The 16244-nt window shown below is 48.8% G+C and overlaps 2 protein-coding genes across 3 annotated transcripts; both read left to right on the forward strand.

The window, feature by feature from the left end:
- Positions 1-735: 735 nt before the first annotated feature.
- On the forward strand, positions 736-6907 carry lins1 (lines homolog 1). Of its 2 annotated transcripts, none has more exons than XM_086024743.1 (6): positions 736-1073; positions 1227-1316; positions 3434-3566; positions 4240-4791; positions 5501-5675; positions 6135-6907. In XM_086024743.1, the coding sequence occupies exons 1-6, from the start codon at positions 768-770 to the stop codon at positions 6640-6642; spliced, it is 1764 nt and encodes a 587-aa protein (XP_085880869.1). In that variant the 5' UTR covers positions 736-767; the 3' UTR covers positions 6643-6907. The 2 variants fall into 2 exon arrangements, with proteins under 2 accessions (XP_085880869.1, XP_085880870.1); XM_086024744.1 differs by having other exon boundaries at positions 6138-6907.
- Positions 6908-7059: 152 nt separating this feature from the next.
- Positions 7060-13727, forward strand: selenos (selenoprotein S). The gene is made up of 6 exons (XM_086024746.1): positions 7060-7688; positions 9211-9330; positions 10455-10561; positions 10641-10730; positions 11198-11270; positions 12892-13727. Exons 1-6 carry the CDS (start codon positions 7577-7579, stop codon positions 12975-12977), a joined length of 588 nt encoding a protein of 195 aa, XP_085880872.1. The 5' UTR covers positions 7060-7576; the 3' UTR covers positions 12978-13727.
- The last annotated feature ends 2517 nt before the right edge of the window (positions 13728-16244 follow it).

The raw sequence follows: 16244 nt of genomic DNA on the forward strand, positions 1-16244 counted from the left end.
TTTCTTTGTTTGACGGCATCATCTTATCTGCCCCAAAAAAACTCAGGTACGCACAGCTATGCGACAAGTGCCGGTTTTCAGACTGCAACTTGTTTTTTTTGTTTTGTTTTTGTACATTTATTTCATTCATTTGTAAAAGAAGAAATAACAATATCATATGAACACAAATGTTCTCCAATCTCGCCTGAAATGGAGCAGAAAGAAGACAAAGTCTTGTTTTATCTGCCCCTTTCTAGCCAGGATTAAGTTACAAAAAAAGAAAACGTGATTTAATAACAACATTAACGACGACAAAAAATAAAACATACATACACATATGTATACAATACACGCACATATACATACACTGTAAGTGGAGGTTTTCAACTCAAGTCCGGCGATATTACCGTTGCTTCTTGATTTACAGCCTGTGCCTCTAAATTTTCTACTACTTTGCGATTTCTTGACCAACATTGATGCATATAAGGCATATAATGGACAGTACATGTACTGTTGCCTAAAACAGGGCCTGTGCAGAGAACATCAGTGGCGTTGTATTCCGGGTGGTGGACAACAATGCATGAAGTCAGACGAAACGGCCTTTACAAAGATGTTTTTGTTTTTTTTTGTTCTTCTATGGGTTGAATTGAAAGTGTGAATTAATTCATTTTTTTAGATGGACAGGCTTGTGGAGACCTACACTCCATTTCATACGGTGGCGGTAATGCGCCAAAAGTTGTTTGCCAACCGCCATAACACCGAAGAAGAAGAAGAACAACAACAACAAAATGGCGTCCGCCAGCGGATCGCCTAGTGAGCTCATGGCCGTCCTCGCCGAAGTCTACGAGTGTTCTGTGAGCGCGCACGCGCACGCCACACCACCGAAGCAAGACGCCGAGGAGCTGGCGCGCGTGATACTCGATGGCGTGCATGCTCACCGTCGCCACGGTAACGGCGCGGCGGACGTGAGCTGCTTGGCTCTGACGCTGGTCAGCAGGATGGTTGCCACGGTGACGGCTCGTACATCACACGTCGCCCGCTTCTCCCAGGACGTGTTGGAGGTCCTGTTGGACTTGGACGTCGTGTCTCAGATGGTGAGTGTCGGTCGGCGTCCCGCCTCCAGCTCAGCGCTCAGTGCTCAGCGCTCAGTGCTCAGCGCACAGCGCTCAGCGCTCAGCGCACAGCGCTCAGCGCTCAGCGCTTAGCGCTCACCGCTCACCGCTAACGTTAACGCTAACGCGCGGCAGGTGGCAAAGTTTGGCTGTGAAGAGCAAGTGGTCCGTCACTTGGCTGCGAAGAGCGCCTCCGCATGTGTCCTCTATCAACTGCAAGTATCTGTAAGTACAGTGGACTGCCGCCACATACTAGCATCTTCGTAGATTTTTGTTTGGTTTTAAAAAATATATTTTGGAACATTTTCAGAGTTGATCCCAATATCCCCTGTGTTCCGTGGTAAACGTATATATTGAATGTTTATCAGCGTTTTTTAAAGTGACAGCGTGTAGAATACAGAGCTGGGCACTTGACCCTTTTTTGCCGGTCCGGCCGCGAGCCTCCGCCCTTGACCTGGGTACCCTTCCTGCCGCGACCGCCCCGCCCTTATTCATACAAATTATCACCCCCACCCCCCAAAAAAGGGTCCGTGATTAACGCCGCCGTGGGAGAGATGCGAACGGCAGAGGCTTTTTAAGGATCATTTGCTGGCTAATTTACTATTCAAACCCGCTGTGGACACACTTCAAACACGCTTCAAAATGCGCCACCAGTACTTTACTACTTACCCAACTGCCTGTGATTACTTCCATTGCGAGGTTGGTTTTGTAGTTTTGTATAATTATTTGGGTCCATCAGACGGCCAGAAGTCGCGTCAACAACTTACTTATTTATTTTGCACACTTCTCCTCCTTCACGGCCTTCAAAATAAAAGCATACCAGCAAACCACAATACACACCAGGTTTGCTACGGCATATTTCCGGAAGTCGGGAAAACGCCAGATGAAGACAGCGACAACAATGGATATCGGACCTTTTACAACCATAAACGGACCGAGATGACTAGAGACCCGTCGCCAACAGCACAATGCGTCGGTCACATGAATCAACGCGGCAGTTGTCGCTCGCGGACGCCGGGGTAGAAAGGAGCCTAAAAAGAAGCCTTACACTGAGTAGGCTGAGATGAAATTTGGCTGCCTCGCGACCACGTCAAACGCATGAGGGCCAATTAGTGGGCCGGACTGAAATCCACTTCCGGCCATGCTTAGTCCAGCCATTTTTTAAAAATTTGTCACCCACCACCCCTCCGCCCCAAAATTGGGCATCCGGCCGGGCCGGAGGGTCCGACCGGTCCGGCCCAGGGACGGACTGCCCAGCTCTGGTAGAATGTTTTGAGTTCTCAAAGTTCATTCATTTTGAAAACCCACAATTAATCTCAGTAATATGCAAAAAAAAAAAAAAAAAGTTGTATCCCATCAATGTATATTTTTCTAAATAATCGTAGGTGAAGTCATCTCTAATTCTATTACATAGGGCGCGCTTCCCCTACAGGAGGCTACCATGTCTCGCCGCCATCTTTCTGCTACGGGTAACCGAAGAAGACAAACTTAGCGAGCGGAGTTCCTCCACTTCATGACTAAAGCATGTGTAACCAATGCAATGCACCTACTTTGTCACGGAATAGTGACGGAATAGTAGAAGTCGGTTGTGATAACATTTTGCTTGTACCTCTACATCTGCTGCATAAATTGGTGGAAGGCTTGCGACGTGTGCTCTCTCTGAGACACCGTAGTGCTCCGCGCTTCCAAATGCACGCGCTTCGATCTTAGGTCGTTGCATTCTATTAGTTCACCACTAGATGGCACTAAATTCTGCACGTTGGGCCTTGAAAGGCTTTTTCATGTTTGTCTGGTTTTTTTTAACTGACATACGAATTGATGGACTGACTGACAGACAATACACAAATACAATTCGGTTCGGTTTGAAAAAATGATGGACGGGTACTTAGGCTGCTGACAGATAATGAAGGACGGACTGGCAAAATTGAGTACAATGCCCACCTGTGAACATACAGATATGCAGCCGCTTCAAGATAATATACTAAGAAGCAGCATACCAACGTTTCCAGATGCGGGACTGGTGTTGTGTAGCGTTGAAGCCGATGTTTGAAAAGTGTGCAGATATTGCAAGAAATTTTTTTAGAAAAAATACTGCTATCGTTAAGTTGGGTGATTTGTTTGAAACCATTCAAATGATTGCAAGTGAGTTACTGCACAGCCCCAAGATGCCCCCTCTTTCTCGTTTGGTTGACTTACTGGTTACACGTCACATTGACTTTATATGTGTGTGTGTGTGTGTGTGTGTGGGGGTGTGTGTGTGTGTGTGCGTGTATTTTAAGGACTTGCATTTGTTGTTGTTGTGCTTCCTGATGTATTATTGATATGATGACGTATGTAACTAGGGCGTGGTCAACCCCACATGGCACGAGACGTGTGAGCGGGCGCTGCTCAGCTTGCCCGCCGGCCCCGAACTGGACGCCTGCTTGTGGTCGCTGACGTGCGTCCTCCAGAAAGTTCTACGCGACAACCGTCAAGGTCAAATCTCATACATCCTAAAGCAAAGACGTGCAGTAACCGACTGCGATGAAAATGACTCAACAGCTTGTGGTTTAGCATTACTGACAGAGGCCTACATGCGCACGCACCCACGCACGCACGCACGCACGCACACACGCACGCACACATCTGTTGGCGCGGTTCTCACATGAGCACCAGTTAGGGTTCATGTGTATATAATGGGGCTGCACGATATTGGAAAAATATGCAATATGGTTGTTCAACATAGCGATATTTAACATGCACCAAAAGCAATGACATTTGTATTCTCTAATGAAAGAATTCTTTTTTTTTTTTTCAGGTAGAAAAATAAAGCAAGCTCAGTTTATTCTCAGCTAATTAAATGTAATTCCCCTCAATAATGTTCAACTATTGGATGGCAAAGCACATTTAAGTTTGCGTTGGACTGGTCAAATTGAGATAAAAGCATACAATTCCAGAAGAAACTTATCGCGCGTCTTTGCGATATGCATATCGCAGGGGCCAATATGGCGATCTCGATATTTTGTCGATATATTGTGCAGCCTGTCATTTGAATTGATTCTAACTGAATGAAACAGGGCCTGACTTAAAGTTTGGGCAAGTGTGATGCCCGGACGAAATGATCTTTCACCGCAAAAGAAGTGTCTGACTTTTGCCTGTGATCCATCAGAACTTGTCCGGATGCTTGTGATGGCCTTTGACGCAAGTGTCAGTGCCGCGGCGTCCAGGCTCCTTCCTGCGGATGGCACGGGTGCCGCCAATGGCACGGGTGCCGCCGCCGACGCCTTTTGCCTCCTGCTGGACCTTCTCGAGCTTCTTACGGCGTCCGCTCCCATGCTGTCCGGCGACGCGCGGGGTCCGCACTTGACGCACGTCCACGCCGCCGCGTTGCTAGCCGCCATGCGCCGCACGCCGCACTACTTTGTCAGCAAGAGGGTGGCGCTGTTGCTGAAGCGGGCGGCGCTGCGCAAGGCCGGCGAGGACTGGTTGGCCGCGTCCGGAGAGAGCGCCGCCGCCTCCACCGCCGACGTCAGCGTTCTGGCCGCCACCGCGTCCGACTGGTTGGCGAGCGTCCGCGTAGGGTCGCCGTCGTTTTTCGGCGGGACGAGCGGCACCAAAGGAGGCGGGGAAGACGGGAGGCGTGACACGGCAATGCTGCGTGCCGTCAGCCTGCTGGTCATCAAGAGCGTCCAGCAGCACGTCGCCGCCGCCGCCACCGCGGGTGAGAACAGCAAAATTGCGGCCCGACCTGTCACCGTGACGACGGGGGCCGTTTTCTTCTTCATGTGTCGACGTCTCCCATGCTTGAAGTCCTTCTTGCCAGAAGTTCTTGATGATCTGAAATTGGAGGCCGTAGCACTAGAGTCAAGACGTGCAATAGTTTGGACCCGTTCACAAATACATTCTGAGCCCAGAAATACAACCTTCTACTTTGCTGTCTGCTTTGACGCGTGAGTGCAAAACGGCATCCCAGATCCCTCTGGTGCATTGTGACAACCTCGTGAGACGCCTCCGGTGGCAGTATGGCTCACGACGGACTGAGCGACAAAGGCCGTCCGTTTGAGAAAAAGCAGCAAAAAGGAAGTCGGAGCAAAATCCCTTCGATTCCAAAAGGGAATTTGAACCTTCAGTGAACGTGTCACAGATTGTCAAACTTCAACTGGGACACAAAACGGGCAAGACATTTTGGCCTTCTGTGTGCGGGAAATGAAATTCATTTCGAACCTTGTTTTTCTTCCCGGGCGATGCTGCCCTTTCGAATGCCAACCATTGAATGCCAATCATTCAAATAGGATTGCCCATGTAGGCGTGTCTGCTGTTTTTTGTTTTGGGCTTATGGGTTGCCGTCGTGACTTGTGCTGCGGTTACGAGTAACGCCGTCCTTGACTTTGGGTGCCCCGTGACGACCTCAGCCCTTGTCTGGTGCTCAGGTGCCGGCGAGGCCGACGGCCGCCTGGCCCGTCTGTGGCGGTTCCTGCGCGAGAACGGCATGCGGCCCGCGGAGGCCGAGCACGACTGCGCCGTCCTCCCGCTGCTGTTCGGCGAGCAGGACGACGACATGATGGAGGCGGCCAAAGCCGCCCTCCTCATCTTCCTCCGGCTCAGGTACGTGCGGCGGCGGATTCGCCGCTTCTTGCATTTGTCAGAAGATTCCTTCATTTTGGGATGTGAAATTCATTCATATAATTCATGTTTTTTGGGTGAAAAGGGTCATTGGCTGTATATACGCACTTCATTCAAAAATGTTTGGGGTGAAAAACAAATCCAACTCAATTATGATGGGCAGATTTGGGGAGGTTGGAAAAAAAAAAGAAGAGAATTTGCGATGCGGGGGCGTTCACTGACATTTTAATTCCAAAATGTTCAACCAATTCATTTGTCTAACAGACTTAGGGTAGCTTAATGCTAACATTTGCAACGCGCCATCGATGGGCGCTAGCGTGGCTAGTTGGCTCATTCAAACAACAAACGGAGCAGCCAGCGTCTGTCAGTGCCGCCGCCCGGCATCTGCTGGCGCCACGGTGTAAAAAGAGAGTGCTGAAAGTGTGCGCTTGCTTGCCCCAGTAGAGACGTTTGGCGGTCGTCGGCCGAAGCCCCCTGCGCCGTCGGCTGCAACCCGCACTGCCACTTCCTTTTGCTCCTGCGCTCCGTCTCGTGGGACCACCGCATCCTGCTGGACTTCCTCATGTCGGCGGAAACCTGCTTCCTGGAGTACCTGCTGCGCTACCTGCGCTACCTAAGGACCGACCGGCGGGGCTTTGGCGCCTCGTGCCGGCGACTGGACAGAGAGGCGCCGCGCTGGGCGCCCTCCAGGGGGCGCCTCCTACTGGACACCGACGCGCGTGGCGACCAGGAGGCGCGGCTGGACGCGGCGAGCCCCGATGGAGGAGGGCGGCGGCGGCGGCGGCGGACCGCCGTGGCCACCGAGCACACGTTGGGGAGGGCGCGGCGCTGCCTGCTGCGGCTGCGCCTCCTGCTGGCCAGGCTGCACAACAAGAGACTTTTCCCCTACAAGGCAGATGCTCTCCTCCGACTCCTCGTGCAAGTAACACGACAGCTTGGCCAGGACTGACTGACGACAGAGATGCCCCAATTCATGCCTTCATCAACAACTGATCGATGAATCCCAAACTATCGGACTCATCCGCTCATCGTTTGGAGATCTCGTCGAAATTCACACAATTCCAGCCACTCGACAGTAACAAATCTCCCGTTTCTCAAATCACCCCAGTGTATTCTTCTTCCTGGTGGCCCATACTATCATCATGTGAATTTTGATGATTTTACTGCAGTTTTTTTTTTTTTCCCAAAAAATTAAAGCCAAAGTCTGCAACTAATTACAGTACATCGTCATTTCCCTCACATTTGAACTGCCCTAAAAACCATTCTCTCGATAAGTGGAAAATCATTCCAGTGGATTCTTCTTCCTGGTGGCCCATACTAGCATCGTGTGAAGTTTGGACTGATTTTACTGCACAATTTTTTTCAAAAATTATCGGCCAAAGACTGCGCAAAATACAGTACATACAATACATACATGATAATTTTCCTCACGTTTGATCTGCCCTAAAAAAAAAAAACATTCCTCCAACATGTAGAAAACCATTCCAGTGGATTCTTGTTCCTGGGGAGGAATAATCACTTTGGACTGATTTTACTGTACAGTATTTTTTGCAGACTTTGTCTTTAAATTTTGAAAAAAGTGGATTTATTTCTAATGGCCATTCCCATGAAGGGGACGCGAAGCGAGGCGATGTAGTAGCGCCGCCCCCCTGCAGGTGGCAGTAACTCAAACATTATGCGAACAGACAGTAACTGCCTGACGAAGAAGGAAAGCTAGCAAACCAAAGCTTGTTTGGGTTCGTCGGTCGATCTTCCACCGTCACGTCGAGACAACAACTGAGTTATTTTCCCAAGTCAGTTAATTAGGAGTTATTTAAAGTCATAGTTCGTGGCCGGGCGGGCACCATCATTAATCGGGCTCGTGGCGTGGAGTTTGCGGCCAAATGGGCGACGTGGAGATTACGGACGTGGACGAGAACGGCGACGTGCTACCGGCAGTGGACATGAAAGATTTGAAGCGGCAGCAGCAGGACTTGCCCACCGATGGCCTCCTGGGTAACCAAAACAAGAGTGACTTGAACACTCCTCCCTCTTGGGCAAACTAAGAGCACTTCACGGCTCGTTTTGGTCACCAACGCATCGAACAATATTGATGCTTCTGTGCCGTCGACTTACTTTTGGGGCACAAGTGATCACACGCTAACAAGTTAGCATGCTAGCTCGCACCCTACGGACTCGCTTGGATTACACCAAACATGTAAACCATTACACATTTACAAAAACGATAGCGCATTGTACATTTGACAGGAAAACTGTTGAGCTATTGCAAAAGTGCCACCTTAGAATGCAAACAAAGGTGCCGGGACAGAATTACACGCATGTTGCTATACGAGCTCATCTGGATAACTATAACGATATCAGCCTTTTTCCCACGCCCCATGAGCCTTTTGCGTGAATTATGGGTGCGGCTTCCTGTGTGATCTGGCGTTTTGTTGACATGCGTTTACGCGAGACTCAACAGAAGCTGGATCCTCTGTACTATGTACAGGCCGAAATGAGTGTTCCTCATATTTTTTATGTAGATGTAGGTTGGTGTGTATACACATGTGTATATACACATGTTACTGCGTATATCTACATAGGTTTGATTCTAAATGTTTGCCGTCAATGTTATACATTAATGGCCACATTATGCCGCCGCCCCTGTGTGACCTATATCTTTGCTACTGTAACAATGAAAATTTCCCCACTGTGGGATCAATAAAGGCATTCTTATTCTTATTCTTATTCTTATCACCACCCTGAACATTTGAGTCAGGTGTGTTGGAGCAGGGAGGTTGAAAACTCAAGAGATTAATTGACATCTAATCACTTATCCACTGATTTGGCAAACGGTTTTGATGACCATCAATTGGGGATTTCCAAACTTTATTTCCCTTCCAATTGTCCAAATCTTTGGAATTTGGGCCTCTCACGAGTCATCTTTGAGATGACCACGTTTGCAAACACTTTCTTTCGTTTGCACACATTTTCTTCGACTTGGCAAACAAAGGTGCCGAATTTCGGACGGATGTTGGGGACCAGACCGGGAAGTGAATCATCATCAACTTGTGTTGGTGCACTTTCTGCACTGTCCATTTGAAATTGTGTCCTTATTGTCACTAAAGAGGTGGACATGAAAAAATGTGTTGTATCATCCGATTTATTGATGAATCAAAAAAAGAATCCATGGATGAATTAATCACTAAATCAATCATTGGTTGTAGCCCCTTTTTGCGTTATATGTAACGCAACTGTTTTGATTTCCTTCAGTTCTTACCTTGATTGTGGTCTGAAAATGTGCAAGAAGCCCAAGCTGGAGAAATAAAAGAAAAAGCTACAAATCCAGCATGATCCTCGCTGTCGTCAAAGACATTTGATGCTTGCGTCCCGCGTTTCCATGTAGTAAAACTGCAATTTGCTTACTTTTCCACATTGGCGCAATCCAATCGCGTGATGTTATTGACCATTAAAACGAGTTCCACGCGCCTGTGGATGTGTTGCACTCACGATCAGTGTTTGATTGGCCTCATTTCAGCCGGAGAGCTGCTGTGGACGTACGGCTGCTACCTGCTGCTGGCGCTGGTGGCGCTCTGCGCGCTGCTCGTCTACTTGTCCAAGAGGAGGAGCGCCTCCCATCCCGTGTCCACGCTGCAAGGTTATTCACCGTCAACATCATGCCTGCCCGTGCGCCTTCGTCACACATTTTGAGAGACAACACGCGCAACAGAAAGATCGGTTCTGATCCGAGTGCAAAGGTTCGCTTTCGATGATGGCTTTCCCGCACCCGTGTGTGCGCAGTAGGAGCACTTGCGGCATGCAAATTGAGTGGCTGTGTTACAACAGTTCATATTCAAGCAAGAAGCGAACGATATTGACGTCCGTTTAAAAGGGTGACCGTACCGTGGGCTGTCGTCTCACTGTCAACACACAAGAGCGTTGTGCATTGAAGAGCGACACATTGTTCACAGCAAAATGTGCGTGCAAGTTGCCGCCGCCGCCGCCGCCGCCGTCATCTACACAGAAATCCTGATACGTGGCAAACACGACTCATGGGCATGTTTCCTTGCCACTCTGTGAGAATGGGCCTCCCTCAAGGCGGGTCAACGGCGCCTAGCTTTTGTCAGGCCATCAATGGCCTTTTCCATCGTGTGTCAGCCTTCGACTGGCAACTTTGTTTGCAAATTGGACTCGGTGTTGTATTCAAACGTGCTGTGTGCGTCATCCTTTGTGCTGGCTGGCTGGCTGGCTGGCTGGCTGGCTGGCTGTTGCCTTTTACAGTCGGTGCCCTTCTGTCGTCCCTGGTCAGGTATGTTGCAATCGTGACTACCGTCTCTATACTTGGGTTAGGGTTAGGGCTTTGTGCAGGCTCACTAGTAGAAACAAGGCACTCTGATGAATATTGCGTTTGTGGAAGATGAGTCAAGCAGCAAAAATGCACCCGTTTTTAGCCATCTCAGCGGGCGGCCATTTTGTCACTGTCTTCTGTCGACTGAATACGACATCACAGATGCTCAAGGCTCAGGCAACAACCACTGCTCACCTGTTTTCTGAAGCCGAGCCATGATTGGTTGTTATCTGAGCCCTGAGCAACTGTGATGTCATTTTCAGTTGACAGAAGTGACATAATTTGTAAGTTTGACACGAGTTCAAATGTGAGGTGCAATTCTCTTTGCGCTCGTGAAGGTTGAGCTCGCAACCGAGGCAAAAATAAATGGGCCGAGCGACGGCGCATATTTTTGTAGTGCCGATGCCGGCGCTGATGCCGATGCTGATGTGAAGATGCCCAGGAGGTGGTGAGGAGGCAGGAGGCCATGGAGGCGTCTCGAAGGAAGATGCAGCAGGAGCAGGACGCCAAGGCGGCCATCTTCAGGGAGAAGCGCAAGCAGGTGAAGCGCGCTCGCCAGCTCGCGCACGCACCCGTGTGACACCTTCCTCATGTGACCTTTGAACTGATGTGTGCGTTAGCAAGAGGAGGAGAAGAGGAGGCAGAAGATTGAGGAGTGGGACAGCATGCAGCTGGGCAAGAGTTTCAAAGGAGCTTCCAGACGATTGCAGGTCAGCACACGTTAGCATTAGGATGTACTGTATGTCATCTCAAGCGCTTGATTGAAGACTCTCAATCATGTTCGAGGCTAATTTGCCTACTTGTGCCCCGCGATTGGCCGGCAACTAGTTGCCCTAAGATGCCTGGGACAGGCTCCAGCACACCAACAGGTGTCAGGGGACGGCTTGGCAAAGTAGTAGTTCCGCATGTGGCTTTGCAGCTGGCCTCTTCTTCCTATGCCGCTACACCAGCGGGATGCGGGATTGAAAGCTTTCCTCTTGGGCTGCCACAACGTGCACATGCAAAGACCCAAAGTGTTGTCGGTCACCGGCCGTTTCTGATGCCGACAAGCAGAGAAAGCGACGTCCTGCTCACCGTCGTCCTCACTTGTCGTACTCGTGGATGTGTGGGCGTGTGCGTGCGCAACGTCACGTGCCGCTCGTGACACGTGTGGTCGTGTTTTCAAAACTCTCCGCAGAGCCGCGACGAGGACGCCCCATCCGACACTGCGCTCAAACCCAAGAGCGACAAGAAGCCGCTACGCAGCTCTGGTAAGAGCGGCGAACGCAACTTCCCGTCACCGTCGCACAACACGCCTCTTTTTTTTCTTGCACGCGTACGTTACAAAAATGCAAGCAACCCAATGTGGTTGCTCTTTGGCGCTCGCAAATTCACGTGTGGGCTGAGTTTTTGGGTTTGTTTGTTTTTTGGAGGGGGATGCGAACCTGTCTCCAATTTAGGCTAGTATGCTAGCTAATACAGGGCTGGTTTGTTTGGGTCCGATGTTTGAAGTACTGAATACATCTGGTCAATAAAACATGGCTTTTGGATTGTGTACCTGCCGGGCCTTCCAAGACCTTTGCTGCCGTCTTGTGTTGCAAAGCGCTTGCTACTTGTAGTTTTTGCCATGGCTCACTCCCTCAAAATGATACGCATCACACAAACCCCGATTGCAGTGACGTTGGGCTCTTGTATGAAACGCCACTCGACAGACGAAACAGAAGAAAATTTGTTTGAACATTATAGCGCAAGCTGCTACTAGCAACAAGATGCGAGCAAATGGCCATGACACGTGGGGTCCCTCTAGGGTCAGTTCTTGGGCCCTTTGTGTTTTGTTGAGCCTCTGTACTTGACCCATTTGCTCCTGATGCTGCGTCCTCGCTACGGAAATGAGGCACCAGTGTGAAAAGCGCTTTGAGTAGCCAAGGTAGAAAAGCGCTAGAAAAGTCACAGCCCGCTTAGCATTTGGAACGCTGCTCCTCAGCTTGGGCGTTCTCACCACGACCAAGAGATCAGAACGTACACATTTGGCCTGTTCCATCTTAAGCTCACACCCAGCTAAAGAATCATCTTGAAAGTTCTACTACTATAGTAGGGGGAAAAAAAAGAAAAATCTGCCCCACCCACTCAAAAAAAAAAAAACAATGACAAAATTCCACTAGTTGTATTATGGCCTTTTTATTGTATTGAATGTAAAGCGCTGTGTTACAGCTCTAGCTGTTATGAAATGCGCTATATAAATACAATCTTATTGTATTGTATCGTATAAAACCTGAGTTTGAGTGAGTCAAAATAACACTGGGATATTGGACTTAAGAACACCGTGGAAGAAGAAGAGCAGAAGCTTGAAACAGTTTGTGCACACCATGATCTCCTCTCGTGTTCAATCCAATTCAGTGTCCTGCCCGCTTTGGCCACTTGGGGGCAGTACCGTAGAAGTGTCAAATTAATTTGTCTACTATTTGTCAGAAGTGGGCATTTGACTCCATTTCGCCGCTCAGTCATTTGTCAGCATTTTTTCAAGCTCAACTGAAATGTAATCATCAGCCGGTCACTTAGTCCAGAAAGCCGTCAGCCTGTCAGTCGTCCCCCCCCCCCCCCCCCCCCAAAAAAAAACGGCAGCAAAACGGATGAACAGAATGCCCACCTCTGCGTTTGTCTTACACGTTTTGTTTTTGTTGTTGTTGTTGTTGGAGGCATCTAAATATGAATTCCATGCACGAGTAAATTTGACAGAATCATTTGGCGTGCAAAGTCAAGGGAGCGCAGTCGCCTGGTGCAATGATGCGAAGGTGGCCCGTTGCGACTCCTCCTACTTTGTATGCAGCGTTGAGCGAGCTCCAAACCAATTTGACTTGCCTTGTTGTTGTTGTTGTTGTTGTTGTGTTTCAGACTACAGTCCACTGAGCGGCGAGGGTGGCGGCTCGTGCTCGTGGCGCCCGGCCAGGCGCGGCCCGTCTTCGGGCGGATGAGGTTAGAGGAGGTCGTGCCGGACGACCTCCTCGCGCACACGCGCGCTGGCGCCGGCTTGCAGCTCCCTGGACCGCGCATGCGCTCTACACTCCAGTGAACCCCCGTTCATCAAGTGGGGCTCTGGTACGGTGCCGCCACCCGATGCTAGGTGAAAATCTGCCATTTGTTTTTTTTCCCGTGCTTCCCAAGCGTTATTGAGCCAAGGCGCATATTTAACTTGAATCTCACAGCACAGCACGAGTCCTAAAAAGAGTGGACGCACAAGTTCATTTTGTACCTTCTGCCATCCAATGGAAGAGCTTTTGATTGTTCATCCTTTAACACTAGCTGGTTGGCATAGATCGATACACCGAAACATTTCTTTCTGTCTCTATCTTCATCAAATCAGACATTTTCATCGGAAGAACTCATTTTGGACAATTTCCCGCCGTGCGCCTGATGTTCTCTCTCACTGCTTTGAAGACACGGTGTAAAGCGAAGCCAGAGATTGAACTCTTTGGTCATCGATTCATGGTTTGGAGATCTTGACATTGTCCAAATCTCCACAATGATTCACTTTTGTTTTGCCATTCCTTCGTGAAGGCAGACTGATTATCTTTTGTGTTTCATCCAAACAAAACCATTCCAAATATCGCCTTCGACATTTGGGATTTTCTGGCAGATGATCGGGCAGAACGACGTCGCGGTGAATTGCCGAGCCCTTCTGTTCAACTCTCCTCCCCTTGAGTTGGAGATTTTTTTGGGGGGGGGGGGGGGGGGGGTCGTGGCAAAAACGCAGCCCGCGGGGCAAGGCACTTTGGGACCTGGTCCCTCCTGCGCTAGACAAGCACGAGTGCCGTCATTCCATCTTTTTGGCCGCGTATCGGCCACATTCTCCGGCTATGTGAGATTGAGACGGCATCATAAGGCTTCGCTCTTTTCCCACCGGGAAGCGACCGAGGCTCAATCGAGTGTTGACGGCTCAAACTGTTAGCCGGGCAGCGCGCAGGAAAAAACCTAACTGTGCCCAAATGCAAAAACGGTCAATGTGTCAAATTGCTCTCCAAACAAAAACTCTTAGTACGCTGATGCTTTCAGCACATTCAGCCCACACACAGCGTCTGACAGCTGGGAGGCGGGCTCGCCACTTTTCCAAATGGGATCCGAGCGCATTACATCACTTGGACCAAACAAAAGAAGACGCCTACAAAAGAGGACAAGCCTGCTTACTTCAAGCTCTTTGTCACTCCCACTTGACGTTTTCTGTCCAACTGACCCATGAAACCGGAGAATTAAACATTACAAAATGTTCAGCCAAACCATATTGTTCCATCCAACCAAAGTCCACTAGCTTCATGCTAGCAAAGATTATCAGATGCTCAGTGCTGCCCGAAGGCACGTGCTACTTGAAAATCAGACATTCCTGTGTACTGTGAAAATCAGTTCCCCCCCAAACAAAGGAACATGTGAAAATGTGTGAGCCGGGACACAAAAGATGAATGGCAGTATAAAAAATCATCTATCAAATAGCGAGGTTCACTGTAGCGTATGTGAGCATTAGCATGTAGCGTCCAGGTGCTGCCGCGAGCTCGGGATGACGTCGCGCTCGGAAATGGTCGCCGACCAGCGAGTGAGACTGATGAACGTCAGCGTCAGTGTTTTGTTTCTGGGCGTTTCTTTGTTGTTTTACATTCTCAAGACTTGTCATGGCTACATCGCACACCTTGCATTTTTTTTTTTCTTCTCATTTTTTGAAGACTTTCCAGACATCTGGCATTGTTTGCTCAAAAGACCCAGGGCATGGAGAGTTCTCAGTGTACCGGGCAGACGTATGTACTACATACGTAGGGTGAAAATCTGTCTCTTACTGTGCTCACGCTGCAGCTCTGCTTACCTTTTGACATTGACGCAAGTCACGGCAATCCAGTTGGCTCTTCAGCTCTGGAACGTGTCATGGGCGGAGGCAGGGGCAGGTGTATGCCAATTGTGACATCACAGCGGGGAGTAAATTGACAAGAGCACATTTTGAAGCACGTTTCATTTCATGCCTGGCGCTGTGGACACAAGACAGGACCCGAGAGAAAGTCTCCTTTTTGCGATCTGGCCCCTTGACTCTGAACAAAACTTTCTTCTTCTGCTGCTGTCCACATTTTGAAGCAATAAATCAAACCATGCCAACTTTGGATTTAGGAGTCTCTCTTCTGTCCCCAGTTAAAAGGACTACAAAACAAACTAGGCAGAAGAGCAATTTTCACAACAGGCTTGCTTTGTCGTTGTCATTGCAACTAATGCCCTCCTAGGGGGCGTCCGCGACCAGCATGCCGGTAGTTGGCTTGTGCTACGTTTGGGGAGCTTCCGGGCAAGTGGAAACAGTTGCGACTCGACGTCGACGAAGCTGAGTGAACGTCTCCGAAGGAAAAGATGGCTTTCTCTCTGCCTGTCAAATCCAGCTCCATTTGTGTGTCAAAGCTTCAGCGCCTAAATGAAAACAAACTAAAACATTCTACTCGCAAGCAGGGCTAATGTAGTTTGTGAATTTTAAGTATACTGTAGTCTATTTTGAGGTTTTCTTTTCCGTGTAGTTTTAATTCGTTTTCAGGGCGACTTTTAGATTTGGATGAGTTCTTTTTTTTTTTCAAAAGCAGTTTTACTTTAGTTTTGGCCTAAAGTGTTAGTGTGCAAGAATTTTAAAAAAGACCATGGTAAGTATTGTGCAGTATAAGTGCAACAACAATATGATTGTCAAACATTTTGATAATGCAGTGTACCGTTTAACAGTCCACAGACTTTGGAGTGCATAACACCGCTTCAAAAGTGTGATGCATGCATGCACACACCTTTATGAAGTCATGCTAGGATGCCTTGTTTTTCAAGTTGCCAACTTCTCAAGTGGATTCGTGGCATGGATTCCTGTTGAGAACTTTTAAAACCCGGGTGTACAGTGTACTATTTTTTGTAGATGCAGTACAGTACTGTACATTTTTTTCCACGTCTTTCAGTTTATGTTGAAAAAGGCATCAGCCTACTTGCATATATCTGAACGGGGAAAATATTTGGAAGAAGTGCCCGAAGAGCTGTAAAGTGTCACGTAGAAGTAAGTTACATTGTTGCCCGATTTACTTGATACTATTATTTCGGACGGGCACGGCGCCAGATTTTTTTGCAGCAGAAGCAGGGATTAGATTGCAACAGAATGTCTACGCCTTAGCTTCTCGGTGTTTTAACCTATATTCAATGAATAAAAATTGTTTAAAATGGATCGTTAAATGCTGGAGGAGCTTTACTGGAACTAC

This window comes from Filicampus tigris, chromosome 3, assembly GCF_054856515.1.
Source record: "Filicampus tigris isolate MCC_2025a chromosome 3, RoL_Ftig_1.0, whole genome shotgun sequence".
In the NCBI taxonomy this organism is placed as follows: Eukaryota; Metazoa; Chordata; class Actinopteri; order Syngnathiformes; family Syngnathidae; genus Filicampus; species Filicampus tigris.